The following is a 27,992-nucleotide window of genomic DNA, read 5'->3' on the forward strand; positions in this document are numbered from 1 at the left end:
AAGAGTATGGAAACTTCTCTCTAACAAAACCATGATACGTAACAGACAGGTCAAAGTGGTGGTAGCAGTGGGCTATAGCCATCTTATGAAGTGATTTGAACGACGAGTTTAGAAACAACTCTTAATCTTGATCATCAAGTCAATCCGTTCCAAAACTTTCCCTTGGGTTGATTACTTAATGTTTTTGGAGTTCTTGGATAATTTAGATCTAAATGTGTTGTTCTTCAACAAATTTATATATCAAAATTTATTGCGATAAACTTAAAACCTAAGACATAAGCCTTATTCAAATATCTAGTGGTTACAATTTGCGTAGGATGATATGAGCTCCATGTTGAGGCTGAGTAGTCATAAGCAGAGTGGGAGCATGAGCGTAGGATGGAGAGAGTTCAAATGAAAAACGTTGTAGAATCAAGGACATCACAACTTTGGCCTCAAGTATCGCAAGGTCCTGCCCCATGCACGTCCGAGGACCCCATCCAAATGGAAAGAAAGCAGGCTGCAACTTCGATGCTTTAGAAACTCCATTGCTAAATCTCTCTGGTTTAAACTCATTCGCATCATCACCCCATATCTCACAATCACGGTGGATAAGAACCACCGGTGCAATCAACATCACTCCAGCCGGTAGACTCAAGTTTCCAACTCTCGTTTCCTTTTTAACCATTCGATTAAGCGTACTTGCAGGTGGATATAGTCTTAGAACTTCGTGTAAAATCATATTTACCTGTCATATATCAAGCTTAAGTATAGCTCGACTAATTACGCTATATAACCACTAAAAGGAGAGGAAAGAAACATTACCACTTTTAGACAAGGTAGACCATCGGAATCTGGGATGTTGTTACCGAATACTTCTCGAACCTCAGCTCTAGCTCGTTCTTGCCACTCGGTGTGGAAGCTCAACAAGATCATTGTCCAAGTTAATAGCTGTTCTGTGGTTTCTTGGCCAGCAATGTAGAAGATCTTGCACTCATTAATGATATCTTCTATGCTCATTCCAACGTCTTTGTTGTTTCCTTGTGCTTCAATTTCTTTTGCATTAGAGTCAAGGAGAATGCCCAATAGATCGTTCTGTACAGCCTCACCTTCCTTCATTGCCATTTTCCTTTTGTTTATAATACTCAAAACCATTCTTTTTATTTCTCTATTTATTTCCTTCATCTTCTTGTTCGACTTTGTTGGTAGAAACCTGCAAATAAACGAATAAGAAGTTATTTATAGCATTGTAATAGCTTTGTGGTACGAGTACAAACTTCCTCGACTCCGTGCATCCATCTGTATGTCCATGTGAACGTGTTCGTACTAAGATTTCGAGAGTCGATGGTCTCAACATTTCTCTATGACATGACGATGTTATGTACTTTGTGAGATCCACGTTGGTTAGAGAGGGGAACAAAACATTCCTTATAAGAATGTGGAAATTTCTCCCTACTAGACACGTTTTAAAACCGTGATACGTAAGAGCTAAAGTGGACAATATCTGTTAGAGGTGGGCTTGGGGTGTTACAAATGATATCAGAGCCAGACACCGGGCGGTGTGCTAGCGAGGACGCTAGGGGCCCGCAAGTGGGGTGGATTGTGAGATCCCACATCGGTCGAGAGGAGAACGAAACATTCCTTATAAGGATATAAACATCTCTCCCTAACAGTCTCGTTTTAAAACCATGAGGCTGACGGCGATGCGTAACGGGCTAAAGCGGTAGCAGTGGGCTTGAGCTATTATAAATGGTATCAGAGCCAGACACCGAGCAATGTGTCAACGAGGACGCTGGGCCCCCAAGGGAGATGGATTGTGATATCCCACATCGGTTGAAGAAGGGAATGAAACATTCCTTAGAAAGATATGAAAACCTCTCCCTAACATACGCATTTTAAAACCGTGAGGCTAACAGCGATACGTAATGGGCCAAAGCGGACAATATCTGTTAGCGGTGGGCTTGAGCTGTTACAAATGGTCCAGAGCTAGACACTGGACAGTGTGTTAGCCAGGACAATGGGCCACTAAGGGGGTAGAGATTATGAGATCTCACATCGGTTGGAGAAGAGAATGAAACATTCCTTATAAAAATGTGGAAACCTCTCCCTAACAGATGCGTTTTAAAACCGAAAAGGCCTATGTTAGTCACTAGGGATAGTCTTCACTCCCAAAAGTACTTTAAAACGTGCATGTAACGTGTTCATGTCACAAGGGATGCAAACAAATATTAAGATCATCAGATGTCGAATCTAAATTCTAAAACGACTGGATTTACCTCCATCCAGGAATATAAATTCCACCAGCAACCTTAACCACCCAATCAGTAAGTTGTTTAAGAAGCTGGAAGATCATCTGTCCTTCCTTATAGCTACTTCCAAATGCTGCTCTGGAAATGGCATCACGTGTCAAGCTTTGTAGATATGGCATTACATCCAACTCACAACACCCTTCTTCTTCAGGTACTATTCTTTCCCATTCACTCACTATCTCATTGCTGCTATCCACGAACACTGGCACCATATTCTGTGCAAAAAAACAAAATCAAACGCAGTGTTTTAAAAGTGTTCTTCACCAGTTCTTAAAGAACATAGACAAAACATACCTTCAATTTATCCAAATGAAATGCAGGGTTGATAATCTTTCTATGTTTAGCCCATTTTTCGCCTTCATGCGTTATAATTCCCTCTAAAAGGAACTTAAAGAACGGGTTCATATCCGGCTTTTGGATATCATTGATTAGAGAAAAGGTAGCGTTAAGTTGCTCTGGATCCATGATGTTTACTCTCGGATATGGCCCAAGCCATACGTATGAATTCTTTCCTGCATATCAAGCGTTGGATGTGACCCTCGATTGAAATTATGTCGAAACAAGTAAAAGAGGCAAAGAAACACCGTGAGATGAGAGATCTTTTGGAGCAAAGAAAGCTTAACCACTTAGCTTTTCAATTCTCTTTGTTGTTGTGAAAAAGCATACATCTCGTGGAAAAAGCACTAACTAGCTTCCTAAACTTTCTACTCAAGTTAAGAACGAGCAACGTTGTTCTTAATTAAAGCATAAAACTTGGTCCACAATTCGTTAACTACTACCACTAATTCTCCTATGTTGCTCTGTAAGCCTAGACAGTAGGAGGAGATGGAAATATATACCATGGTTTTGGATGGCATTAGAGATGGAGGGCAACACCCTTGCACCAATGTCATGGGAGAAGGCCATAGGCTTGGAGTTGGCCTCCTTCAACAGCGCCAAGCTCTCCTTTAGGTCCCCATACAGAATCCGGTAAGGGTTTCCGGCGAGGCCTTGTTCTCTCAGCCGCTTCTCGAGCTTCCTCGGCCTGATCCAAACCCAGTTCAACACACCCCATGATACCCAGATTGCTAGTAAGCTCGCTATCACTGAAATGGCAGCCCCAACCCATGAGTACTCCATTGACAACCTCCTTGTTCTAATGGATTTGTCTCTCCGCTCTATTTATCTTCAACCTGGGGAACAATGATGGGGACAATTATGTTTCACAAAAGAACATATTTCTAATCAATAATTGGTTACAGTTTGGTCGTGTTTCACGTGATGAGCCTTAGAAATTAAAGAAATTGAATATATTTTTCAATATTCCATCATTAAATTTCATTCACAATCAAATGATGTTAATCATTAATTGAAACAATGAAAAAAATGACATTAGTTAAGATGCCTATAAATCTCATGCAACACGACCCGACCCAACTGGTAGATATGACATTCGTTCATTTACGTTCACTTATTTTATTCAAGTGTCACAGAGATTTGAATTGAGAAGTATGCTTAATTTAATGTCTTCCGCGGTGATATAATGGAGGAAGGGATATTTTGATCTGTGTTCCGGGTGATTGATGGATGTTATCTCCTTGTTGAGCTTGTTTGATTCTGTGTATGATTTATGTTATGATTTTCAGGTATTCAAGGTTGGTAGGAATATCATATTAATAAACATCTATGAATGAGTAGACACGTTTTATGTGTTAAAAGACTGTTGATAGATATATTTTACTAGTAAATCATGCATCAAAAATTTAGTTAAGATTAGGGCTGTATAACTAATGCGATTTACGTGAAGAACTAGAGGTTAGACCTATGTGCACCCAAGGAGGGGCTAAACCTGAACGTCCTCGAATTGAGAAAAGGAGTTTTAACAGCATGAACGCTCTAAGAACATAGTAGTCTTCCATGGTGTCTTGATATGATTTAAGTAGCTTACAAGATCATGAAACTAGCTGAGTTACAATTGAGTGTGGAGTTGGGTCAGGGCCAACGCTCTGATCCTGTTAAACCAATTCTCGAGAAGAACTAGGGACTACATAGGTAGTTAACTCAAGATATGGACCCCTATTGAGTGTAGGAATGAGTCAAGGCTGACGCTGTGACTTCGTAAACCGGTATTGGAAGAGATCAGGGACTACGTGGGAAGGTGGTTTAACATGAACACTTCTATTGGGTGTAGGAACGAGTCACGGTTGACGCCACGACATTGTAAACCAGTCTCGAAAAGGGACTAGGGACTACACGGGTAGACGATCAATGAGGAATCAATTAGAACTTCGTATAGACCCAAAAAAAGTCGTGGAAACCTACTAGGAGAAGGAAGCAATGAGAGCCTATAATTAGGTTGCTTACTGAGTATATTTTTACTCACCTCTTTTTCCCTTTCTTTTTCAGGTATCGGTCGAAGTGGGGAGGTTCTCTGGAGCTGCACTATCGCAGAGGGGTGTCGACCCGAGGCATCAGCCAGTTGTATTCTTTTAAGGTTGACTTTGTAAATAACATGGAATTTTGACACGGGTGTTATATGTCTATTTTGTTTGTGTTTGATTTTGTCTTTTGTTTCGTGGTCCAGTTTTCAAAATCTCGAAAATTGGGTCATGACACAAGCTAAAAGTAAATAAACAAAAAATAGCATATAATCCTAACAGGAAGAATTGACAACTAGTCACATCCGTCTATAGTACATTTTGGGGAATTTCAACCCTGTCAGTGCAGACATGATTTTGGTGACCAATCACACCCCATATTGACAGAACAAAAATAGTAAAGACCTATCTAACATGAAAGCAAGTAAAAGGGATTTGAAACGGGTATACGGCCATGGACAAACATGATCGAGACATCCGACACATGGTCACAGACAACACACCTTAGAATACATGACCAGGACACCTAGCAACTTAATGAAGATGAACGGACTAATTTTCTCCCAGAAAAGAGAATAGAGTAACGGAGAATTTATCATGCATTATTAAAAGAGAAACGCAAAAGTTCGACATAATGCTTATTTAAATAACTCGTAAACTAAGGCTAAAAAATACACAATCAAACCTTATTAAGTTTGCGAAGAATGATATGAGCTCCATGTTGAGGCTCAATAGACATAACCACGATGGGAGCATGAGTATAAGATGGAGAGAGCTGAAATGAAAAACGTTGCAGGATCAAGGATAGAGCGATTTTGGCCTCAAAAATCGCAAAGTTCTGCCCCAAGCATATTCGAGGACCCCATCCAAAGGGGAGAAAAGCAGGCTGTTGTTTTGATGCGTTAGAAACTCCATTGCTAAATCTTTCTGGTTTAAACTCATTCGCATCCTCACCCCATATCTCACGATCACGATGGATAAGAACCACGGGTGCAACCAACATTACTCCAGCTGGTAGATTCAATTTTCCAACTCTTGTTTCCTTTTTAACTACACGAGGAAGCATACTTGCGGGTGGATATAGCCTTAAAACTTCGTGTAGAATCATATTTACCTGTCGTATATAAAGCTTAAGTATAGTTCTACTGATTAAGCTATCGAGGTAGAAAACAAAAGAAAAAACAACACAAAGAGAATCTCACTTACCACTTTTAGACGACTTAAACCATCCGAATTTGGAGTGTTGTTACCAAATACTTCTCGAACCTCAGCTCTAGCTCGTTCTTGCCACTCGGTATAGACGCTCAACAAAATCATGGACCAAGTTAATAGTTGAGCTGTGGTTTCTTGGCCACCAATGTAGAAAATCTTGCACTCTTTAATCACATCTTCAATACTCATTCCAACGTCTTTGTTGTTTCCTTGAGCTTCAATTTCTTTAGCATTGGATTCAAGGAGAACGCCCAATAAATCATTTTGTACAGCTTCACCTTCCTTCATAGCCTTTTGCCTTTTGTTTATGATACCCAAAACCAATCTTTTTATTTCTTCATTTGTTTCTTTCAGTTTATTGTTGGACTTTGTTGGTAGAAACCTGCAAAAAAATTGTTTATAGCATTGTTTAATAGCTTTATAGTATGAATACAAACTTCAATAACTCTGTTGCATCATCCATATATGTCCATGTTCTTGATGAAACTTCACGAGCCCAAAATTCATACTAGGATTTGGAATCTGAATTCACGAGATGACCCCGACATTCTTCTAGAATATGACCACGTAACATACTTATTATGAGATCCCACCTTAGTTGGAGAGGAAAACGAATCATTCCCTGTAAGGGTGTAGAAACCTCTCCCTAGCAGATGTATTTTAAAATCTTAAGGGAAAGCCCAAAGAGAACAGTATAGGCTAGTGGCAGGCTTGGGCTGTTACAAATGGTATCAGAGCCAAGCACTGAGGACGCTGGGTCCCCATGAGGGGTGGATTAAGATCCCACGTTGGTTGAAGAGAGGAACAAAGCATTTAAGGGTATGGAAAGCTCTCCCGAGTAGACACGTTTTAAAATCTTGAGGGGAAGCTCATCAGGGAAAGCCCAAAACGGACACTATTCTCACGAACCGAGTCCTTTTGCACCTTCCTTTTTTGTGGTTCAATCGTAGAAACTCAAAAGTTGAACTAAACGTGTTTAACTTGGAGAAAATCCTCTCATAATGAGTAAGAACAAAACATGTTAAAAGGATCTGTGTTGATCTATGGGAATAGTTTTCACACTCAGAAGCACTTCAATACATATAGGTAACGTAGTCATGTCACGAGGGATGCAAGAGAATGTTCAAGTTCATCCCGTTGTACTATGATTCTAAAGTTGTTATTTTAAAGGGAAATTGAACTTAAACTTGACTAGATTTACCTCCATCCAGGAATATATGTTCCACCCGAAACTTTAATCACCAAATCAATGAGTTGTCTTATAAGCTGGAAGATCATTTGTCCTTCCTTATAGCTACTTCCAAATGCTGTTCTAGAAATGGCATCACGTGACAAGTTTTGTAGATATGGCATTACATCCAACTCACAACACCCTTCTTCAGGGACTATTCTTTCCCATTCACTCAATATCTCATTGCTGCTATCCACGAATGCTGGTACCATATTCTGTGCAAAAAAACAAATGAAATGCAGGGTTTTAAAGGAAAGAAGTAGAGAAAAGATACCTTCAACTTATCCATATGAAATGCAGGGCTGATTAGCTTTCTGTGTTTAGCCCATTTTTGGCCTTCATGCGATAAAATTCCCTCTAAAAGGTAGTCAATGAGCGGGTTGTTATCTGGTTTTTGGATATCATCCATTAGAGAAAAGGTAGCTTTAAGTTGCTCTGGATCCATGATGTGTACTCTTGGACACGGTCCAACCCACATGTATGAATTCTTTCCTGCACATTCGTTTAAACATACATAAATATACTTCAAGATTAAGACGTTAGTTAGTGTGAGATCCCACGTTGGTTGGGGAGGAGAACGAAACATTCTTTATAAGGGTGTGTGGAAACTTCTATCTAACAGACGTGTTTTAAAAACCTTGAGGGGAAGCTCGAAAGAGAAAGTCCAAAGAGGATAATATTTGCTAGTGGTGGGCTTGAGCCGTTACAAATGGTATCAGAGCCAGACACTAGGCGATGTGCGAATGAGGAGGTTGAGCCCCAAAAGATGGTGGACACGAGGCGGTGTGCCAATGAGAAGGCTGAGCTCCGAAAAGGGAGTGGACACGAGGCAGTGTGCCAATGAGAAGGCTGAGCCCCGAAAAGGGAGTGGACACGAGGCGGTGTGCCAATAAGGACGTTGAGCTCCGAAGGGGTGAATGGAGGGGTCCCACATCGATTGAAGAAAGGAAGTGCCAACAAGGACACTGACCCGGAAGAGCTCCAAAGGAGGTGAATTGGGGGGTCTTATATCGATTGGAGAAGAGAACGAGTGACAGTGAGAACACTAGGCCTCAAAGGGGTGGATTGTGAGATCCTACATGAAACATTCTTTATAAAGGTGTGAAAACCTCTCATTAGTAGACGAGATCCCACATCAGTTGAGGAGGAGAACAAAACATTCTTTATAAGGGTGTGGAAACCTCTCATTAGTAAACGCGTTTTAAAAACTTTGAAGGTACGCCCAAAAGGGAAAGTCTAAAGAGGACAATATTTGCTAGCGGTGGGATCGGACAAAATCCAAAGGACACACTATTCGGTAGCGGTGGGCTTAGGCGTTACCGTTCCATACTTCACAATAAAACTTAGTCTCTATGAATCAAATTGTTACAAATTTGACAAGATACGGACATGCTCAAGTTCATGAAGTAAACTGTTACTTATAGCAGAGTTCAAAGACCGACCAAAACAAGAACAACAATACAACACCCAAACAACAAGCAGAGGAACTCAAAAAACATGGAAACAAAGAACTAAAGTAACATCCTCGTTTAGGTTTTGAATGGAAGATGGAAGTGCATACCATAATTTTGGATGGTTTTATAAATGGAGGGCAACACCCTTGCACCAATGTCATGGGAGAAGGCCATAGGCTTTGAGTAGGCCTCCATCAACACCGCCAAGCTCTCCTTATTGTCCCCATGGAGGATCCGGTAAGGGTTTCCGGCCAGGCCTTGTTCTCTCAGCCGCTTCTCGAGCTTCCTCGGCCTGATCCAAACCCAGTTCAACACACCCCATGATACCCACACTGCTATTAAGCTGGCTATCACTGAAATGGCAGCCCCAACCCATGAGTACTCCATTGACAGCCCCCTGTTTCTGATGATGGGGGCATCTATATATCATTAAAGAACGTGTTTTTATATCAATAACTGATTGAACTATGGTCGTGTTTCACGTGGTGAGCCTCGGGAACTTTAGAAATTCAATAGATTTATTGCATCTCATATATTAAATATACTAAATAAATATATATATTAAAGATTTCTAAGAAATCTATATTAACATATTTTATAATATTAACATATGATTCAAATAAAAATTGTTTTTTAATATATTAGATATTGAAATATCTTATTAAAATTTTGAAAAAAAAAAATCCTAAAGTCGCTGGGGAAAAGTTTCCACACCCTTGTAAATTTGCGGTTTGTTCTCCTCCCCCAACTAATGTGAGACATCACAATTCACCCCCTTCGGGCCTTCGGGGCCAACGTCCTCGCTGGCACTCTTTCCTTCCTCCAATCGATGTGACATCACAATTCACCCCCTCTGAGGCCAGTGTCCTCGCTAACACTCTTTTCTTCCTCCAATCGATGTGGGACCACTGACACTCTTTCCTTACTCCAATCGATGTGGGACCGCCCCCAAATCCACCCCCTTTGGGGCCCAACGTCCTTACTAGCACACCGCCTCATGTCTACCCCCCTTCGGGAAACAGTGAGAAGGTTGACACATCGTCCGATGTTTGGCTCTGATACCATTTGTAACGGCCCAGATCCACAGCTAGCAGATATTGTCCTCTTTGGGCTTTCCCTTTTGGGCTTCCCCTCAAGACTTTAAAACGCGTCTGCTAAGGGAAGGTTTCCACACCCTTGTAAATGGTGGTTTGTTCTCCTTCCCAACCAATGCAGGACATCACACACACTTTCTCCTTTGAGTAGAGGTAAATCTCTCCCCCCCCCCCCCCCCCCCTCCAAGCTTTGACTTTGACTTCGAGTCACCGTGAAAAACCTTAGGAAAGAGGTTCGGGTGTTTGTAGGTTGTTCCCGATTTGTCTAAACAACATCGTTCAATTATTGAATTTTATTTTGTATTTAAAGGTGGTGTTGTTTGTGGTCTTTATTTCGATTTAAATTTTATCAGATTTTTTACTTTTATTTTTATTTACTTGTTTTCGTCTTTTAGTCATGGTTCGAGTTTCAAAGTCTCAAAAGTTGGGTTTTGACATTACTCTACTTCCTCAATCAAACTAAAAGCGATTAAACAACAAATAGCATATAACCCTGATATGAACCATTGACAACTAGTTATATTTTAGAGAATCTCAGCTCTTGGTGCATACATGATTTTGGCGATAGGATCACACATGCATGTATTGACACAACAATAATAGTTAAGACCTATCTAACACGAAAACAAGAAAAAAGGGTTTGGAACAGACATGCAGCCATGGACAACATGTTCTGGACAAGCATGATCGGGACATCCGACACACGGCCATAGATAACACGTCTTAGACAAGTATGATCGGGACACCTAACAACTTAAAAGAGAATGATGATGAACTCACTAATTTTTCCAAAGAGTTAAGAAACTTAAAACTTTGACATAAGGCTTATTTAAATAACTCGTAAACTACCGAGGCTAGAAAATGCATAATCAAGTCTTGCGAAGTTTGCGTAGAATGATATGAGCTCCATGTTGAGGCCCTACCGACATAACCACAGTGGGAGCATGAGCATACGATGGAGAGAGTTCAAATGAAAAACGTTGTAGAATCATGGATATCGCAACTTTGGCCTCCATAATCGCAAAGTTCTGCCCCATGCATATCCGAGGACCCCATCCAAAGGGAAAGAAAGCAGGCTGCAATTTTGACGCTTTAGAAACTCCATTGCTGAATCTTTCTGGTTTAAACTCATTCGCATCTTCACCCCATATCTCACGATCACGATGGATAAGAATCACAGGTGCAATTAACATTACTCCAGCTGGTACATTCAATTTTCCAACACTTGTTTCTTTTTTAACTTCACGAAGAAGCATACTTGCAGGTGGATATAGCCTTAGAACTTCATGTAAAATCATATTTACCTGTCATATTTACGATTCTATTCGTTTAAGTATATAAACTAAGAGGTAGAAAACTAAAAGAAAAAATAACGATTCTTACCACTTTTAGTCGATTTAAACCATCTGAATTTGGAGTGTCGTTACCAAATACTTCTCGAACCTCAGCTCTAGCTCGTTCTTGCCACTCGGTGTGGAAGCTCAACAAAATCATGGTCCAAGTTAATAGTTGAGCTGTGGTTTCTTGGCCACCAATGTAGAAAATCTTGCACTCTTTAATCACATCTTCAATACTCATTCCAAAGTGTTTGTTGTTTCCTTGAGCTTCAATTTCTTTAGCATTGGAGTCAAGGAGAATGCCCAATAAGTCATTTTGTATAGCTTCACCTTCCTTCATAGCCTTTTGCCTTTTGTTTATAATACCCAAAACCTTTTTTTTTATTTCTTCATTTATTTCTTTCAATTTTTTGTTGGACTTGGTTGGTAGAAACCTGCAAAATAATTATTTATAGCGTTGTTAATAGCTTTATATTATGTCCACGACCACGACCACGTAACATGCTTATTGTGAGATCCCACTTTAGTTAGGGAGGAGAACGAAGCATTTCTTATATGGGTGTGAAAGCCTAGAAAGGAAAGCACAAGGAAGACAATATATGCTAGCGGTGGGCTTGAGCTGTTACAAATGATATCTGAGCCAAACACCGAGTGTTGTGCAAGTAAGGATGCTAGGCCCCCAAGGAGGATGGATTGTGAAATCTCACATTGGTTGAAGAGGGGAATGAAGCAGTTAAGGGTGTGGAAACCTCTCCCTATCAAACGTATTTTAAAACATTGAGAGAAAGCCCAAAAGGGAAACTATCGGGAAATTGTTTACCTCCATCCAGGAATATAAACTCCAAAGGCAACTTTAACCACCAAATCAATAAGTTGTTTAAGAAGTTGGAAGATCATTTGTCCTTCCTTATAGCTACTACCAAATGCTGTTCTTGAAATGGCATCACATGTCATGTCTTGTAGATATGGCATTACATTCAACTCACAACACCCCTCTTCAGGGACTATTCTTTCCCATTCACTCACTATCTCTTTGCTACTCTCCACGAACGCCGGTACCATACCCTGTACACGTCAAATGAAATTCAGGGCTTTAAAACCGTTCTCCAACAGTTCTTAATAAAAAAAGAAGTAAAGAAAATTGTTAGAAATCACGACTCTCCATAATAGTATGATACTGTCCACTTTGAGCATCATCGACTCCCTCCCAACAATCCTCAACAAAAACATACCTTCAACTTATCCAAATGAAACGCGGGGTTGATAATCTTTCTATGTTTAGCCCATTTTTCGCCTTCATGCGTTATAATTCCCTCTAAAAGATAGTCAATAAGCGGGTTCATATCCGGTTTTTGAATATCATTGATTTGAGAAAAAGTAGCTTTAAGCTGCTCGGGATCCATGATATGTACTCTTGGATATGGCCCAAGCCACATGTACGAACCCTTCCCTACACACACACGTGTCAAATTGTTACAAATTTGAAAGTATACAAACATCCATTACTCGTAGAAACGTTCAAAGACAGACCAACCGACCGTAGTTTTGGATGGTTTTATAAATGGAAGGCAACACCCTTGCACCAATGTCATGGGAGAATGCCACAGGCTTGGAGTTGGCCTCCTCCAACAGCGCCGCCCTCTCCTTCAAGTCCCCATGCAGAATCCGGTAAGGGTTTCCGGCGAGGCCTTGTTTTTTGAGCCACTTCTCGAGCTTCCTCGGCCTGATCCAAACCCAGTTCAACACACCCCATGACACCCTGACTGCTAGTAAGCTCGCTATCACTGCAATGGCAGCCCCAACCCATGAGTACTCCATTCACAGCCCTCTTCTTGGTTGTGGATTTAGCCCCAATTGACATATTTATATTAGTTTATTAGTTATGGAATATATATATATATGAGTATGGCTTAGATCTTCAACCACTGAAATATATATAATTGTTTTGTACCAACTCGTGTTTCACGTGGAAGACCGTTGCCCCACGTTTATTAAATCTTGGATATAGTTAATTCCATTTTTCTTTGTATTTTTTTTATTCTTTAAGGTATATATATATATATATATAATGGAAATTTGGATCATGGTCCGAATGCAAGTTTGAATCAATCCAAATATTCATTTGGGAGAATATATTAGTTATGAAATATATCTTAAATATGTTAATATTTTTCCTTTATTGATTTAATGAGCCGTATATTTTATTTTATTCTCAAGTTAACTTGTATCTTATTTAAACGTTGTGAATATGAATGAAGATTGAACTTTCGATCTCAATTTTATTTCTTATTCTTAACTTTGTATTGTTTACTCGAAGTAATAATATTTTCAAATCTATTTACACTTTTGAGTGGTAGATATTGTGTCATTGTCTACGAAAAGTCAATAATAATATTGTTAATTAAAAAAATAATAATAATAAATAAATAGCAAAACTGGTAGATCTTTTTGTTTACCGGCTAATCTTTAAATTATGTCGGATTTTTAGACTCGTTTTGAGTTCAAATCAATTTTTATAAACACAACATTTTGATACTTTAAGAATATTTTTAGACGTAAAACTAATAATAAATATATTTTTTAAATATTATTTTTAAAAATAATTTATAGATATTATTCGAATATTTTTAATAATTTAATCTATTTTTAATATAATATTTTATTTTTTACTTGTTATATATAATTGTTTTAGAAAAAAAGAATACATTAAAATTTATCACTCAATTCTTGTTTAATTAATTTATTTGAATATGCCACTTCAAAGTTTTTTAATATAATAATAATAATAATAATAATAATCCAAAAAAATATTTTTTAAAAATATTAGTGGAAAGTTTTCCAAAATTTTAGGAGTTCTTCGGTAAAATCCAATTTTTTTGTCATTTTAAAATAAGAAACAATTTTGTACGCATTATTTAGAGTATCGACCAAATGATTGAGGAACTCAATTGCAATAATAATTATTTTGAAAAAAAAAAAAAAAAAAAAAAAACTGATTCACTGAACCTCTCACAACTCTCTCTCCAAATATCTCTCCGCTAACCGACGTATCATGCTTGTCGGTGATTAGTCAATTTCCATGAGTCTCATCTTCGGATACTGGCCAGCGCCCCAACATTGTGTACAACAAGAGCAATACAGCTAGAGCTCAAGGTAGAGTCTGTGGTCACCTGCTAGGTCATGAATGTAATGTTACCTGCTAGTCTGCAAGTAGATTGCTTACTAAGTATATTTATATACTCGCACTTTTTTCCCTTTCTTTTTTAGGTGTTTGTAGGCTGTTGGTCGAGGTGGAGGAGCATTCGAGAGCTATGCAATGAAATAGAGGGTCATTTCAAAACGTCAAAGTCCATTTTATATTTACGTCATTTTCATTTCGATTTTGTAATTATATTTCTGGAATTGGTTCCCTCTTTGTAATAAATTTGAACAATTATTGAATTTTATTTTGTATTGAAGGTTGGTGTTGTTTGTGTTCTTTTTTAGATGTAAATTCTATCACATTTTCTACTTTTATTTTTATTTACTTGTTTTCGTCTTTTAAGTAATGGTTAAGTCTCGAAAATTGGGTTGTGACATTCCTCTATTTCCTAAATCAAGCTAAAAGCGATTAAACAACAAATAGCATATAACCCGAGTATGAACGATTGACAACTAGTCACATCCGCCTATAATATATTTTGGAGAATTTTAGCCGCATACTTGATTTTGGTGACGGAGTACACATGTCCATATTGACACAACAAGAATAGTAAAGACTTGACATGGACAACAATTCTTGGACAAGCATGATCGAGACATCCGACATGCGACCATAGAGGCAAGAAAATACATAACCAAACCTTATTAAGTCTACTAGAATGATATGAGCTCCATGTTGAGGCTCAACAGACATAACCACAGTGGGAGCATGAGCATAGGATGGAGAGAGTTCAAATGAAAAACGATGTAGAATCAAGGACATCGCAACTTTGGCCTCAATAATCGCAAAGTTCTGCCCCAAGCATATCCGAGGACCCCATCCAAAGGGGAGGAAAGCAGGCTGTTGTTTTGATGCGTTAGAAACTCCATTGCTGAATCTTTCTGGTTTAAACTCATTCGCATCCTCACCCCATATCTCACGATCACGATGGATAAGAATCACGGGTGCAACCAACATTACTCCAGCTGGTAGATTCAATTTTCAAACTCTTGTTTCCTTTTTAACTATACGAGGAAGCATACTTGTTGGTTGATATAGCCTTAAAACTTCGTGTAGAATCATATTTACCTGTCGTATATAAAGCTTAAGTATAGTTCTACCGATTAAGCTATCAAGGTAGAAAACAAAAGAAAAAACGACACAAAGAGAATCTCACTTACCACTTTTAGACGACTTAAACCATTCGAATTTGGAGTGTTGTTACCAAATACTTCTCGAACCTCAGCTCTAGCTCGTTCTAGCCACTCGGTATAATGCTCAACAAAATCATGGACCAAGTTAATAGCTGAGCTGTGGTTTCTTGGCCACCAATGTAGAAAATGTTGCACTCTTTAATCACATCTTCAATACTCATTCCAAAGTGTTTGTTGTTTCCTTGAGCTTCAATTTCTTTAGCATTGGAGTCAAGGAGAATGCCCAATAAGTCATTTTGTACAGCTTCACCTTCCTTCATAGCCTTTTGCCTTTTGTTTATAATACCCAAAACCTTTTTTTTTATTTCTCCATTTATTTCTTTCAATTTATTGTTGGAATTGGTTGGTAGAAACCTGCAAAATAATTATTTATAGCATTGGTAATAGCCTTATATTATGTCCGGCAAACATGACCATGTAACATACTTATTGTGAGATCCCACTTTAGTTGGAGAGGGTAACGAAACATTTCTTATAAGGGTGTGAAACCCTCTCCATAGCAAATGCATTTTAAAACCTTAAAGGAAAAACCAGAAAGACAATATATGCTAGCGGCGGGGTTGAGCTGTTACAAATGGTATCAAAGCCAGACACAGAGTGTTATGCAAACGAAGACGCTAGACCCTAAAGAAGGTGAATTGTAAGATCGGTGTGGAAACCTCTCTCTAATAAAGATATTTTAAAATCTTGAAGAAAAGTTCAAAAGAGAAAACCATCACAAAAAGTACTAGAAATTGAACATGAAAATGAACATAAAGTTGAGTGGATTTACCTCCATCCAGGAATATAAACTCCGAATGCAACTTTAACCACCAAATCAATAAGTTGTTTTAGAAGTTGGAAGATCATTTGTCCTTCCTTATAGCTACTACCAAATGCTGTTCTTGAAATGGCATCACATGTCATGTCTTGTAGATATGGCATTACATTCAACTCACAACACCCCTCTTCAGGGACTATTCTTTCCCATTCACTCACTATCTCTTTGCTACTCTCCACGAACGCCGGTACCATACCCTGTACACGTCAAATGAAATTCAGGGCTTTAAAACCGTTCTCCAACAGTTCTTAATAGAAAAGAAGTAAAGAAAATTGTTAGAAATCACGACTCTCCATAATAGTATGATACTGTCCACTTTGAGCATCATCGACTCCCTCCCAACAATCCTCAACAAAAACATACCTTCAACTTATCCAAATGAAACGCTGGGTTGATAATCTTTCTATGTTTAACCCATTTTTCGCCTTCGTGCGATATAATTCCCTCTAAAAGATAGTCAATGAACGGGTTCATATCCGGTTTTTGGATATCATTAATTTGAAAAAAAAGTAGCTTTAAGCTGCTCGGGATCCATGATGTGTACTCTTGGGTATGGCCCAAGCCGCATGTATGAACTCTTCCCTGCACACACAGGTCAAATTGTTACAAATTTGAAAGTATACAAACATCTATTACGAACCCTCCTTGTACGAGGGTTCAAAGACTGACCGTAGTTTTGGATGGTTTTATAAATGGAGGGCAACACCCTTGGACCAATATCATGGGAGAGGGCCATAGGCTTGGAGTTGGCCTCCTCGAACAGCGCCGACCTCTCCTTCAAGTCCCCATGCAGAATCCGGTAAGGGTTTCCGGCGAGGCCTTGTTTTTTGAGCCACTTCTCGATGTTCCTCGGCCTGATCCAAACCCAGTTCAACACACCTCATGATACCCAGATTGCTAGTAAGCTCGCTATCACTGAAATGGCAGCCCCAACCCATGAGTACACCATTGACAGCCGCCTTGTTGCTTTTGGATTTAGAAACGGATTATTTATAGTTGAGGTATTTAGATTAGTTTATTCTCATAAAATCATTAAAAGTTAGGGAATACTTATTCTAATACCTCTAGTTTGTATTAAAATTAGGGAAGAAAAAACGAGGGAAACAAAGAAAGTAACGGTAAATAAATAATACATTGCAATAGTCCTAATATAAACAGAAAAAGCATTTAATATTGATGAGTGTAGTTTAAATGTTCAACCACTCTAATATATATAATTGTTTTGGGTCGACTCGTGTTCTCTGATCCCTTTGGTTCATCACCTATTTTTGGTTCGTCTCCTAATTTGATACATGAATATGATTCATGTATTACATTAATGTTTCTATGCCTATTATAAAGGATTGTCTAGAATAGTTGAGAAACATTGATATTATGTGAGAGTGTGAGATACACTTTGTAAATACTTTGATTATTGAGATTGGTTGACGTCTGTGAATGTAGAAGAATTTCTTCTCTTCACAAAACTACATTTACCGTAGTTTAGAAACATCTATAAAAAGTCAATATAATAATATTGTAAATTTTAAAAAATAATTATGTTTAGATACTACAACAGATTTGATCCTTGGGCTAGTTTCGAGTTCTTCAAACCAAAAATTTGAATATCTAATATTTTTGGTCGCCAAAATAGCCCACCAGCCATTCTTGGTTAAATTGTGTGAAGTATTATATTTTCGATCCAAACTTAATTTGGTTAGGCTTTCCTCTATATTGTCTTATTTTTATCAATTATTTATTTTGTGTTTTTGTGGTCCTGAGACTTTAAATATATTAGCTTATTTGTGTGTTAGTGTTTAATAATTGTGCTCACGTTTTGACGATACTTACGTCACTTTTAATGAATATTCAGAATTAAAATTTTTTATTTTTTATTTTTTATTATTACTACATATTCTCGTCCGTACATCTCTCGCTTATTTATATACATTTTTTTTGTAAGTTGAAACCTTCCGTGCAACATTTAAGAGCATTAGTTTTGACAGTTGAAATTAATAATAAAAGTACTTTTTAAGTTCTAAAGGGGATTATTGAATTTTTTTTTAAATTTAAGGATATTTTTTATTTTTATTATTTATTTATTCTTTTTTAAGTTTTTAAGGGTTTTTTTTTTTTTTTTTTTTTTGAAAATGTAAAGATTTCATTAAAACTTTATTATATTAAATGATATTTTTAATATTTTTATTAATTTAGCCTATTTTTAATATAATATTTTATTTTTTACTTGTTATATATAATAATTTTAGAAAAACAGAATACATTAAACAATTCCTACTTCCTATTACCCCTATGCTACAATCAGGTTCTTAAAAATTCTCAATTGAATTATTTCGTAAAATAATTGTTAAAATTTGCTAACATACAAATTTACACACTTCATTGGTATTTATTACACGACTGTTCAACAAAAATCATTTCATATTTATACAATATTCTCACATGTCAAGATATGTTAATACTATAATAATCAAATAATTAGCGAAAAAAAAAAACCATTTTTTAAAAAACTAGTTGAAATTCTTTTATTATATTAAGGGTAAAATTGGGATTTACTCACAAGGTTATCAAAGAATATTTAGCCGAAGTTTTAGGGGTTTTTTGGTATCCAATTTTTGTCATTTTCAAAAAAGAAATAAGTTTGTAGGCGTTATTGAGACAGTACCTCTGAAACGAGTCTTATCCGCAGCAAAGGATGGAGGAACTGAATGCTATATGAAAATAAAAAATAAATAAGTATTAAAAAAGAACAATCCCCCTCATTCCTACATTTTTTTAAAATTATTATTATAATGAAAAAATCGAACAAATGAATAAAAGACATTCAATTTGTTTTCAATAAAAGTTTTAATAGTAAAAGCTCAATAATAATAAGAACTAAAAGACATTTTATCAAAGTGAGTTTAACTCCAAAATAATTTACCTGCATTTTCGCCCTTCATATTGGAGGTTTGACTCATCATTTCTGCAATTGTTGTGCTCTAAAAAAAAACACTAAAGCATTTTAAACTTACAAAAATTGATCCTCGGTATGCTTCATCTGAAAATGTTTCACAAACATTTTGAAAATAATTTATGAAGAGAGAGAATTTATCAGTACAGGAGCTTAATTTTTGCACACAATAATTTTTATAAAACCCAAAAAAGTAAAGTTTTCTGTTAATTAAAAAAAATATGCACATCAATAAATAGATCTTTCTACCTTGCCTGCATAGAGGTGTGAGCAACGAAGTCTTTTACCTTAGAAGATCATCAGGCTGAGCAACACAATATGATCAGCGAGGAACAGTTTTCTGTTTTGAAGCTCAAATGCATATCCAAACAACAAAGAAGAAATATATTTACAGAAGGATAGGTACATTCCGACAGAGGAGTTTCAGATGAATAGTCATAACACACCTTTGGACATATCATAGAAAAATCAAATAACGTGATTTTGCAGAATTCTACACTTCTTAGGCACGACGACATGGGAAACAACCGCTAAGCAGTATCTATAGGCTCTCACAAATTCAGATTTCAATGGAACTATCTTGAAGATGTGGAGGTCAAAGATCATGGATTTTGTTGTTCATACATGTTTGCAAACTATACAATATTTTTAGTTTAGGATTGGTTACCAGACATCAGCTCCCTTTGTTGCACCGAAAATTATTGCAACTGTGGCAATAACCGCCTGATATACAACGTAAAATTATTAGCATTCAACAATGGCGGATCCAGAAATTTATATTAGAGGAAGAACAAATTCACACACGTGCACAATAAAAACATTAGTTAAATACATGCAGGAATTTAAAATGAAATAATGCCAGGCGCTCATCTATCAAGGTTCGAATCGCAAACCCTGAGATACCGAGCATGCCCTGCCTGAACTTAGAGACTAACTTGGTTAGATGAGTGATGCAATATTAAAAATATTTACTAATTAAACATACAAAAAAAAAAAAAGTTTTCTTAAGATTTTTAGAGATCTTTCTTTGCTACTAACAATTTTTGTTGTTTTGTAATTTAGTTTTTAAGAACATTTAAAACTCGTAGTTAATGCTTTATAACAAGTAATAAATCAGTTTAATTTGAAAAAGAAAAAGAAACAAAGTAAAAACAAAACTACTGTCAAAACGGAACTCGAAGATACTAAAACTAAAGAATGAAAAGTTCTAGTTATTCACAAATTAGAATCACCCACTACCGAAGGCCTCGTACCCAACCTAACTCAACTCAATACATCTTTAAGCAAGTTGCAAAAAAGTATAACACAAAAATCACTTCTTATGAGGAAATAGAATTGCAGAACTATATTGAAGATATGAGATAAGTGTTGGATGAAAGTCCCACATCGGCTAATTTAGGGAATGATCATGGGTTTATAATCAAGGAATACTCTCTCCATTGGTGTGAGGCCTTTTGGGAAAGCCCAAAGCAAAGCCATGAGAGCTTATGTTCAAAGTGGTCAATATCATACCATTGTGGGGAGTCGTGTTCATCAAACATGGTATCAGAGTCATTCATCTAACATGGTATCAGAGCTATACCCTAAACTTAGTCATGTCAATAGATGTCGAACAAAGGACTCCAAAAGAAAAAGGAGTCGAGGCTCCTCAAAGGCATAGTAAAAAATGACGAATACTCCAAAAGAAAAAGGAGTCAAGCCTTGATTAAGGGGAGGCGTACTTTGTTCGAGGGGAGGTGTTGGATGAAAGTCTCACATCGGCTAATTTAGGGAATGATCATGAGTTTATAATCAAAGAATACTCTCTCCATTGGTGTGAGGCCTTTTGGAGAAGCCCAAAGCAAAGGCATGAGAGCTTATGCTCAAAGTGGACAATATCATACCATTGTGGAGAGTCGTGTTCATCTAACATGGTATTAGAGTCATTCATCTAACAATAAGAACATCATCATGAAGCTGAAGAGGTCCAAAAAAAACTATGAATAAAAGTTACTCACAGCAATTGAGCAAGCAACATATCCTGGTTTCTCACGATAGTGCACCCGGCCACATAGTATAAGAATTGCCCCAATGTACCATGTAGCAGGAAGGATGAAGCCAATAATAAACCTGAAGAACATGGTTTGTAATCAATTTGATCAGTCAACTCATAAATAAACACAAAATTCTTGGCAAAAGATATAAAGAGTAGGCAGGACACAACGAGCAATTCTATCATTCCGAACTACAACCTGATTGGTTTTCATTCATTAGATGGAAGCTGTAGCACTTTAATCTTTTTCTGAACTGATAACTTACCGACCATGTAAACCACTGAAAGTTTGAAATGCTTATAGTGGACACAAGATATCATCTGGCTTGTTTATGATGATAATGCTACTGTAATTGTCGTAAATGATGATAAAGTCCAACAATTATGAGAACTTACAGAAACCACCCATAGCCAATACCACAGCAAGGAAGGCGAGGCTCTCTGACTGGTCTTCCTTCGACAATAGCATATCCTGGAAAAGAATTCAAAAATAAATTTTAAAAAATTGAGCTACTACTTCAATCTTTGAAATGATGTATATTAAACGAATCCAAGGGTATATATTCCAGAAGAAGTTACACAAAATTATAGCGATGCAACGAAACTAAACAAAATATGATAGTACAAAATCAAATTTCAGAGAGAGAGAGAGACAAAGAGTTAATACAACTATAATGACGAACAAGACACATGACAAAAATCTTGTCACCCAAATGTATAAAACCACGACATTCTTCTCACCTATATTGTTCACAAGATGCAAAAAGGAAAGAGAGCATGCGAATTTCAGAATGCTAAAATCAAGTATTTCAAAAATCAAAAGAGAATCACGTGTCTATTAAGTAAGAATCCAACCGAACTTTTTGTCAAGATTTCGTCATAACAAAAGCTTCAAATTTAATAACACTGATAAACTATATTATAGTATTGTGATCGTTAATAATCATCATCATGAGTTAAAAGTGGCTTCCTACTCTACTTATTATTCAATTCTGAACAATAAACTTCCAAGCAGACACCAATACAAAGCACACTCACAGAACAAGAAAATACAGGATCTAATCTTAACAAACTGCTAGTACTGGTAGGAATTCCAACTGAAATACAGAAAACAAAATATATGGCAACTACGGATCATTCATCCATGCTTGGCACAAAATTTTCCAGTAGATCATAATTTTTAGATTCCGGACAGAACTAAGCTATTCAAGTGATAAGATCAACTTTATTGGAGTTCAACGCAAGGCATTTAACCGAGATCAGTAGTTCAAGTCAACGGAAAAGCAAGATCGATCAAATCGCACAAGAAACAAAAGAAACAACTAGATTAACAGGTGAGAAAAATTGAGGACGAAGCGGTTACCGGTGACAGTTTGATAGCCATGAGCATACTGCTGAGGTTGAGAACGATCGTCGAAGTCGGAGACACCAGGCGGGCGAGTAGGCTGGGGGAATCCGACAGGAGGATAGTTAGCGACGCCTTGAAAGGTTCCGTAGTGAGGGTGGCCGGGATTGGGTTCGTGATGGTGGTGAACGACGACACCGACGGCGGCAGATTTATCTTCCTGGCTCATTTTCTCTCGTCTTCAGAAACAAAACCCGAGGCGAAATGGATCAGAATTCGGAACGCAGGGACTTGTATTAAAATTAATATTTTATTTTAAGAAAATTGTAATTATAGCCTTGGAATTTATTATTATTTTATTTATTTTTTAAAAATAATAATTAGATGACGTGTAATATTATAAATCAGACAAAACTTAAAATTGACAGCTCGGAAGATTAGAGTCAATAAGTAGTCGCTTCTTTGTTAATTAATAGCGGTTGTTAAGAGTTCATATCTCGCCGTCGGTCGCTCATTTTGATTTTTGCTCCCACGGAGAGATGGATCGAGAGCAGGAAGATCTTCAATTTCTCGACTTCTTCGGCATCTTCACAGAATCCTTCAATCTTGTTTTCTCATGGAGGAAGATCTTCAGCAAGATTACTCTAACCCTAATCTTGCCGCTTTCCGTCGTCTTTGTAGCTCACATCCAGGTAACCGAGCTTCTGTTCTTCAAGATCTTGAAAAACGAAGATTCTCTCAACTCAATCCCCAAGAATTCTCCGAATTACACGAAGCTTTCCGATATGATCACGTCGGAGTGGATCTCTTTCTGGCTCTTCAAAGCTGCGTATTTCACTTTCTTTCTTGTTCTCACTCTCCTTTCCACTGCGGCCGTCGTTTACACCATCGCTTGTGTTTATACCGGTAAGGAAATCACCTTCAGGAAGATTATTAGCGTCGTTCCTAAGGTTTGGAGAAGGCTGATGGTTACGTTCGTATGGAATTTTGTTATCGTTTTGGTTTACAACATTGCTTTTGGTGTTTTGATTCTCCTTTGGGCTGCAATTTTCGGATTCGGTGGGATTGGGATTCTCATCATTGCTGGGATTTCGGTATCATATGTTCTAGGGTTTGTTTACATAAGCGTAGTGTGGCATCTAGCATGCGTTGTCTCGGTTTTGGAGGATGTTTATGGGATTCAAGCAATGTTGAAGAGCAAGGAACTGATCAAGGGGAAGCTGGTGCTTTGTTGTGCTGTTTTCTTAACTTTTACAGTGCTGTTTCTAGCGAGTCAATTGGTTTTTCAGACAGTGGTAGTGCTTGGTAGCTCTAATCATTATGGATTAAGAATTGTTCTTGGAGTTCTTTGTTTCTTGTTGCTGTTCAAGGTGTTCCTCTTTGGGCTTGTTGCTCAAACAATCATCTACTTCGTCTGCAAATCATATCACCATCAAAATATTGACAAGTCCTCATTGTCTGATCATCTGGAAGTGTATCTTGGGGATTATGTTCCACTAACAGCCCAAGATGTTCAATTAGGGGAGTTCTAAACTTGATTGGCATCTCTGGAGTTGAAAAGTTTGAACTCAAATTTATGTGAAATGAACACTGGCTATGATTACATGTTGTATATATAATACAATACACGTTGGTTTTATTCTGATGCTTGTTCTTCATTCTATTTTCTTTGCATTCATGCTAAGAAGAGTAAATTGTTTGTAGAACAGTCTAAGAACAAATCATTCCATTGAAAAGAGAAACAAGCAGTAGATAATGTCATTAGTTCATGTATTTTTATTTTTGTTCGTCGAATTCACTCCTTTTGGCCTATGGTTTTTGCAGATGTTTCTTCTTTTTTAATGTTTTTAATAGTAAGAAAGGCCAATTATACACAAAGAATCACAGAATAGACAGAGTCAAGAAGTTGGATCTTGCAAGCCACAAACCAGGTTTGCTGGAACTGCTATGTCCATCATCTTTGGATAAGGCAGGTTCAAATCTGCAAGAGGGAAACAGTGCAGGTGTTATAGCAGAGTCCTATCAGTTTACACCATATTAAAGTTCTTGGTTATAAGTACTTACTTTCCATGATTTTCTTGAATTCTTCCTGCAAAACAAAAACAAACCGTGCATTTAGTGATGAAAATGATATCCAAAATCACTTATCTACGATTGTCAATCGAACATTGGCCTAATTTCGTGCTCGAAATGGTATTTATGGGTATGCGATTTTAGTTACTCGAGAAATTACCAGATCCTTGGTGAGCCGGGGATTGTATACTATCTCTTCACCTACCGTACTAACCTGAAATTTTAATTCAGATATAAGGTATAACGAGCCGTGCTTTGGAGAAAGAAGAGACGTAGAAATTTCCTTACATTAAATCCCTTGTAATCGTGAGCTGGATAGATCAATGTGTCCTTTGGCAGAGTGAAAATCTTGCACACAGAGTTAATAATCAGAACAGTTGGTGTTACCGAAAGCTAAAACCAAGAAACCCCATTTCTAGCTTCTTCTTTTTTTTTATGTTATGAGTTTATGTCCTTACCTGCGAGTGTACAGATTCATAGAGCTGCTTTGAACTTCCACCCTGCAGAAAGCATTTACAGATTCATAGAGCTGTTTTGAAGCTCAAATTTTCAAATGAGATAGAAGAGAATACAAGGTTGAGAATTGTTGGGAGGGAGTCCCATGTTCGCTAATTTAGGAGATAATCATGGATTTATAAGTAAGGAATACACCTCTATTGGTATGAAGCATTTTGGGGAAACCAAAAGCAAAGCCATGAGAGCTTGGATTGGAAACATGGGGAATATCATACTATTGTAGAAGTTCGTGATTCCTAACATATAGACATCTAAGCACTTGGATTGGAAACGTGCATAAACGCGACGTGTGCTAAACATGAAGGCCATAATCATGTGGAATGGTTTCATTTACAGCTAAACGATTAGTTAATAGTTCATAATGGTTCTAGTAATTTCAATGTAAGATCTCACATCAGTTGGACAGAAGAACGAAGCATTCTTTATAAGGGTGTGGAAACCTCTCCTTAGTAGATGCATTTTGAAAAATTAGTTGACGTTTATACAAAGAAAAGTTTGGAAAATCAGTTGAGTGGACGGCGAGCTGTGAGCTAGAAGAAGAGGAAACATGACAATATCTTGATCTGAAAGACCAATACTTTTGAGAACTACCACCAACAGTTAATAAGTGAAATGGTGAAAGCTACCTGAAAATCTGTCCTCCCACATCCACGAATCAACAGAGCATCCCCAGTGAATGCCATCCTAGGATGAGGCTGATCAGGTTCATCCCCGGTTACATAGGTGACACATCCTGATGTGTGCCCAGGAGTTGCACGAACCTGCATGGAAGAAGATAAGGTTGAGACAAGAGTCAACTCTAGGATTGTCCCCTAAATGTTTCCTTTTTTCTGAACGTTGCTTTACTTGATGATGAACCCTTAGCTCAGTCTGGGTTCAGGAACTTCAGAAATGAAATTATAGTCTAAGAGACAGCTTATGCTTCATTATTTAGGAACATCAGTTTTCATTATCATAGGAGGTCCCTCCCATTGCAAACAAAATCTCTACTAAACTGAGTCCTATCCTCTATTATTGATAGTAATAGAGGATAGGAACCCACCCGAGGGGATATCTATGGTGTGGAGCTACAACCCAAAAGGGAGACACAGGGGCTAGCTGCAGTATGGCATAATAAAGGTGGTTAAATATGTCGAGGAGAGCTCCTGGCACAAAAATTGACTAACTTTCTGCGTTGCACTTTTCATCCTCAAGCCCCACAAAAGTAAATGTTCACAGATTGTTTTCATATCGAAACGCTAAAGAGGAAATGAATCAGTGTTTGAACACTCTTTAAGAGCCCATGAACATTGTCATAGCATGAAGAAGTATTAATTTCTGAAGCCTGAAACTAGAAAGCATCCCCAATTCTGCCATTGTCTGGCAGTAGCCGTGGTAAGATATATATAGGTCGTGACCAGAATCAACTAACCTAGTTACACATATAATATGTCAAGAATCAAATTAAATGATCAATATGAGAGAACGTTAAGTATCGCTAGCAGGTAGATGGTTTGCTTTGACCGATTATATATCGTCATTAGCCTCACAGTTTTAAAATGCGTTTGTAAGGAGAGGTTTCCACACTCAGTATAGAATGCTTTGTTCCTCTCTCCAACCAATTGTTAGATCCACATTGGTGTGAGAGGAAAACGAAACATTCCCTATAAGGGTGTGGAAACCCTTCATTAGCAAACGCGTTTTAAAAATGTGAGGCGAATGACGATACGTAACAGGCTAAAGCGAACAATATATTTGCTAGCGGTGGACTTGGACTGTTACCGTGAGTGAGCTTATCGAAGTTTAGAAATCAATACAAATACGAGAGCAGATATGTTTTGTTGATGAATTTTCACCAGTCCTATGTGATGGCAATGATCATAACTAAGTCCTATGAGTATCTTTGTTTTGTAGTGTTAAATACAGGTAATGGTACCTCCAGGAATAGATCACCAAAAGGAATTCTATCGCCAGGTCCAATCAACACATCGGCTTTTGAACCGCTTGCTCTCGAGATTACAGATTTCGCTCCTGGAAATTTACTCTGAAGGAAATGATCGCATCAAATATAACAATAGCAACAAAGTCGGACACTGAAAAAAACAAAAATGATGATGGAGAAGAAAACCTTGATGAGTCCAGTCCCAGTGACATGATCAGCATGAACATGAGTATTCATAGCGTAAACAAGCTTCAATCCAAGTTCTCGTACAAGGTTTAGATCCCTATCAACAGTCTTGTCAACCGGATCAATCAACTGAAGGCAGAGAAAATTCAATAAATCACATGAGAATCGAAAAACCGATTGATGCTTTAGACCAACTAAGAAAACACACCAGAAACTAAATCCATTACACATTTCATCAAAGAACAATCAAATTTCAAATTAAATCCAAACAGTCAAACAGAAAAGAGAGATTAGAGAAGGAAATTACAAGCGCTGGTTTATCAGGGTGAGAAACATCAGCAAGAAGATAAGTGTAAGTAGAAGATTCCTTCTCGAACAATTGACGGAACAAGAGCTTAGATGAGGAAGACGATAACGATGACTCCATTTGGGAACTGAAATTCTTGGTGGAAATTCTGGAAATGGATTTCACAGGAAGAAGATGAGGAGGTTGAGAGACGAAGAACAAAGCATTGGGAGGTGAAAACGAAGGAATTCGTAAGAATCGAAAGCTTTGCATCGCGCTTTGTTTTCTACTGAAAACTGGATTGGAACGTGGCGAAGAATAATACTAATTTAGTTAATTGTTTATAGAAAATGAGAAACAGGATGGAATCTTCATCAATGGATATGGAATGGAAAATTCGTCAGGTAGCGATTTCGCAAGCTTTGCCTCATCCGCCCCGCGCTCGGTGCTCCCGGTTTTGCTTTCGCCCAAAGAACAGAGTGCTTGTACACGATG

General features: G+C 37.5%; 6 protein-coding genes and 1 pseudogene across 7 annotated transcripts; 1 reads left to right on the plus strand and 6 right to left on the minus strand.

The window, feature by feature from the left end:
* Window positions 1–167: 167 nt before the first annotated feature.
* On the minus strand, window positions 168–3,407 carry LOC111797432 (cytochrome P450 CYP72A219-like). The gene is made up of 5 exons (XM_023680424.2): window positions 3,128–3,407; window positions 2,583–2,800; window positions 2,256–2,503; window positions 805–1,192; window positions 168–727 (listed from the first exon to the last, which is right to left on the minus strand). Exons 1-5 carry the CDS (start codon window positions 3,405–3,407, stop codon window positions 302–304), a joined length of 1,560 nt encoding a protein of 519 aa, XP_023536192.2. The 3' UTR covers window positions 168–301.
* On the minus strand, window positions 3,322–8,973 carry LOC147792173 (cytochrome P450 CYP72A219-like). The gene is made up of 6 exons (XM_087125045.1): window positions 8,650–8,973; window positions 7,363–7,580; window positions 7,059–7,303; window positions 5,852–6,239; window positions 5,331–5,759; window positions 3,322–3,460 (listed from the first exon to the last, which is right to left on the minus strand). The coding sequence occupies exons 1-6, from the start codon at window positions 8,927–8,929 to the stop codon at window positions 3,446–3,448; spliced, it is 1,575 nt and encodes a 524-aa protein (XP_086981171.1). The 5' UTR covers window positions 8,930–8,973; the 3' UTR covers window positions 3,322–3,445.
* A 1,146-nt stretch (window positions 8,974–10,119) lies between these two features.
* LOC111797433 (cytochrome P450 CYP72A219) lies at window positions 10,120–19,656 on the minus strand. Its single transcript, XM_023680425.2, has 10 exons — window positions 19,585–19,656; window positions 19,388–19,418; window positions 19,109–19,166; window positions 18,851–18,896; window positions 17,135–17,154; window positions 12,512–12,732; window positions 12,206–12,423; window positions 11,794–12,038; window positions 11,020–11,407; window positions 10,120–10,940 (listed from the first exon to the last, which is right to left on the minus strand). The coding sequence occupies exons 1-10, from the start codon at window positions 19,654–19,656 to the stop codon at window positions 10,506–10,508; spliced, it is 1,734 nt and encodes a 577-aa protein (XP_023536193.2). The 3' UTR covers window positions 10,120–10,505.
* Window positions 14,614–17,126, minus strand: LOC111797438 (cytochrome P450 CYP72A219-like; annotated as a pseudogene). Its single transcript, XR_015421438.1, has 6 exons — window positions 17,123–17,126; window positions 16,858–17,067; window positions 16,552–16,770; window positions 16,141–16,385; window positions 15,336–15,722; window positions 14,614–15,243 (listed from the first exon to the last, which is right to left on the minus strand). The product of XR_015421438.1 is annotated as a cytochrome P450 CYP72A219-like (transcript).
* LOC111797439 (large ribosomal subunit protein eL20z-like) lies at window positions 19,500–22,810 on the minus strand. Its single transcript, XM_023680432.2, has 4 exons — window positions 22,534–22,810; window positions 21,567–21,642; window positions 21,136–21,247; window positions 19,500–19,861 (listed from the first exon to the last, which is right to left on the minus strand). The coding sequence occupies exons 1-4, from the start codon at window positions 22,742–22,744 to the stop codon at window positions 19,802–19,804; spliced, it is 459 nt and encodes a 152-aa protein (XP_023536200.1). The 5' UTR covers window positions 22,745–22,810; the 3' UTR covers window positions 19,500–19,801.
* Window positions 22,811–23,017: 207 nt separating this feature from the next.
* Window positions 23,018–24,154, plus strand: LOC111797403 (uncharacterized). Its single transcript, XM_023680390.2, has one exon. The coding sequence runs from the start codon at window positions 23,055–23,057 to the stop codon at window positions 24,045–24,047; it is 993 nt and encodes a 330-aa protein (XP_023536158.1). The 5' UTR covers window positions 23,018–23,054; the 3' UTR covers window positions 24,048–24,154.
* A 72-nt stretch (window positions 24,155–24,226) lies between these two features.
* LOC111797437 (persulfide dioxygenase ETHE1 homolog, mitochondrial) lies at window positions 24,227–27,989 on the minus strand. The gene is made up of 9 exons (XM_023680430.2): window positions 27,519–27,989; window positions 27,212–27,340; window positions 27,020–27,127; window positions 25,731–25,865; window positions 25,047–25,088; window positions 24,877–24,936; window positions 24,749–24,802; window positions 24,580–24,604; window positions 24,227–24,496 (listed from the first exon to the last, which is right to left on the minus strand). The coding sequence occupies exons 1-9, from the start codon at window positions 27,768–27,770 to the stop codon at window positions 24,414–24,416; spliced, it is 888 nt and encodes a 295-aa protein (XP_023536198.2). The 5' UTR covers window positions 27,771–27,989; the 3' UTR covers window positions 24,227–24,413.
* Between the last annotated feature and the right edge of the window lie 3 nt (window positions 27,990–27,992).

Source organism: Cucurbita pepo, chromosome 6 (genome assembly GCF_057944985.1).
Source record: "Cucurbita pepo subsp. pepo isolate OVF chromosome 6, ASM5794498v1, whole genome shotgun sequence".
NCBI classification, from domain to species: Eukaryota; Viridiplantae; Streptophyta; class Magnoliopsida; order Cucurbitales; family Cucurbitaceae; genus Cucurbita; species Cucurbita pepo.